The sequence below is a fragment of the Prunus avium genome, chromosome 8 (assembly GCF_965620075.1).
Source record: "Prunus avium chromosome 8, drPruAviu1.hap1.1, whole genome shotgun sequence".
Lineage (NCBI taxonomy): Eukaryota > Viridiplantae > Streptophyta > Magnoliopsida > Rosales > Rosaceae > Prunus > Prunus avium.
In genome coordinates this window covers 23,527,745-23,530,531 of record NC_142291.1, presented here as the reverse complement: position 1 = coordinate 23,530,531, position 2,787 = coordinate 23,527,745, and the positions used below count along the sequence as shown (strand labels likewise).

Genomic DNA, 2,787 nt, shown 5'->3' with positions numbered 1-2,787 from the left:
CCACGTGGCAACAGGGTCCCACACTTCATTTAATGAAGTAACGCCTCTTTTGCAGCAAACCCACTAGCCGCAAAAAAGCATTTAATGCACGAGGGAAGATGGGAAGTGACTAAAGTCAGGATTTGGTGATGGAAATCAGAGTGGTTAGGCGCAAACATTCTCACAAATATTCTTACAACTTGAGAGGTCAGGTCACCAACCACCAGACCAGGGCATTAAATGCGTTCCCACGGCCAAAGGCGCAGAACCCACGATCAGGGCAGTGGCCGAGATTTACCAGGATTTATGGGGGTCACACCACCATGCTTCACGATCCCAAATGCCGATTAGACTACCCACTTGCTCTGATCAGGCTCCACCACGCAGATCTTTCAGCCTCGACTGTCCCTCCAGGACCTCTCCTATAAAAACCAAGTTCAAGCTACATTCAAAGGGTTCAAACACCAAACCAAAAGCCTCCCACGGAGCAAATTATATTTTCCTGTCTTTCATTTCTTGTAATGCACTTTCAATACCTTTACTTGCTTTCCTAGGAGTAGTGAGAAATAATAAAACAAAATGTCAAAAACCTTGGGCGACAAAATATTTCGTCGCGCAAACAATTAAACTAGTTGATTTTAATTAAAAATTTTAAAAAAATAAAAAATAAAAAAAATTGAATATTTCGTAGCGCAAAGATTTGCGCGACATTAGGATTCGTCGTGCAAAGTGTATTTGCGCGACGTTAACTTTCGTCGCGCAAAGTTGATAGTATTCGTCGCGCAAAGTAGTTATAATTCGTTGCGCAAAGTATCTCTGCGCAACAAAAAATAATTTTCGTCGCACAAAACCTTTCTTTACGATCTTTGCGCGACCAAAATTTCGTCCCGCAAACTTTGAGCTACGAAATTGTACTTTGCGCAACAAAATTATTTCGTCGCGCAAAGTGTTTTTTGTAGTAGTGTATATATAGGCTTCTTGGTTCTTGAATCCGCACCCTTGGTGAAGGGATGGCTTGAAACTGTTGTCAGTCCTTTCTTTGCGGGTGAAACTGGTGAACTTGAGTGCTTTGATCTTTGTGCTAATGGTGAGCTGCCCAAACATGGCTTTCTTCAATAAGTTGGTTCAGTAGAGACTCATGGTTCAAATTGAATTTAATGCGGTTGACTTTGATTTGTGTAATTGTGCCTTTACTCCTGTAAAAGTCTTTTTGAATTGTAACAACTTTGTTTTCGGAAAGTCAAAGCTATTGGGCTTTTTCGACTTGGGCTTCTATCTTTAAGCAACTCCCTTTATGAATTCAAGCAGCACAAAGCCCATTTGGACTTTAAAAAAATCCCTTAACGGGTCTTTTTTCCATTTTAGGCCCAAACAGTAACTTACTAGCCGTTATGCAAAACTAACACATCCACTGTAACTAAGTTCTATTGATCCTCACCATTAGAAAAATCTGTATCTATCTATGAGGCCGACGTCTTTGTGTCATCAAAAAGTCACTCTTCATTAACTTACTTGATTATTTTAGAGCAATTCATGGAAATAATATTGTTTTGAATTAGAAAATTGAGTTATAGGTGTTCAGCTAACGATGCAAAAGTGACTTGGTCACAAAGGTGTGGTGTTGTCACCAAGCTAGTCACAGTCATATTCTTTGCTGGAACTGGTTTTCTTGACTTGGCTTCTAAGTTTTCGTGCGAAATCTTCTTGGATTGAACTTTGGTCCTTTTTCATGCAGCAACACCGTTACATCTAACAGCCACTAAAAACCAGCCAATACAACAACCGCGTTCTGGTCACACGTTTTTAACCAAGTCCAGCTTGCTACGTAATATTTCCTTCCATCCAAACCACAAAATCTGCACCGTCCAAACCCCTTAGAAATTTCTCAAAATCCCTCTCCCTTCTCTCCTTAAACCAAACTCTCCTCAGCCCTCCCCTATAAAAAGCCCTCCCCCTTCTCTCCTTAAACCCATCCTTCGCTTCTTAATCTTGATCTGCCTGCCTCTTAAACCCCATCACGTTCTCTGTCTACATTCGCTCTTCTACAATGGCTCAATCCAACGCCGTCATTTTGGTGATAATGGCTGCCCTCTTGGTGGCCTCAACAAGGGCACAATCCCCTGCATCTTCCCCAGCCAAGTCCCCTGCCTCTGCCCCCTCTCCTTTGAGCACTCCACCCGCCGCCACTCCTTCTCCTTTGAGCACTCCACCCGCTGCTTCACCTTCTCCTTTGAGTACCTCACCTTCTCCTTCGGGCACTCCACCCTCGGCTGCTCCTTCTACATCTCCGGTCGCAGACTCTCCACCTTCTCCCCCATCGTCTTCTCCTGAATCTCCAGCCACCTCTCCCCCTTCTTCGGTCTCGGGATCCCCCACCGAAGCTCCTGCACCCAACGGTGCAGTTTTGAACAGGTTCTCCCTCGCCGGTTCCGTGGCCGTTGGGGTTTTCGCTGTCGCCATGCTTATGTAAAGAGGGAAAGTACAGCGGGAGTTTTTATGAATTTTAATCATTTGTTTTATTGTATTTAATTTACCATCTGATTAATTCATTCATTTTGTAGTTGTTGATATATATGGGAATAAAAAGAGATACGTTTTTTTGTCATCAGTATTGCAATCTAATTTTTCTTTATTTTATATTAAAAATTATATAATTTTGTGTTTTATTTTAGGGTAGTGCTATGCTTACCACATAATTATACCACATTTTTAATACCATCTCACGTGGCAGTTGAGGTGGACATCCAACTCATTAAAATTATATATATATTTTTAAAGATATCAGTTGCTTATAATTTTCATTAATTA

General features: G+C 41.7%; 1 protein-coding gene across 1 annotated transcript; it reads left to right on the top strand.

Moving 5' to 3' along the window:
• Positions 1-1,914: 1,914 nt before the first annotated feature.
• Positions 1,915-2,584, top strand: LOC110747050 (uncharacterized). The gene has a single exon (XM_088245217.1). The coding sequence runs from the start codon at positions 2,027-2,029 to the stop codon at positions 2,447-2,449; it is 423 nt and encodes a 140-aa protein (XP_088101343.1). The 5' UTR covers positions 1,915-2,026; the 3' UTR covers positions 2,450-2,584.
• The last annotated feature ends 203 nt before the right edge of the window (positions 2,585-2,787 follow it).

Coding starts and splice junctions, on each gene's coding strand:
- LOC110747050 (XM_088245217.1), top strand. CDS start 2,027: ATGGCTCAATCCAACGCCGTCATTTTGGTGATAATGGCTGCCCTCTTG.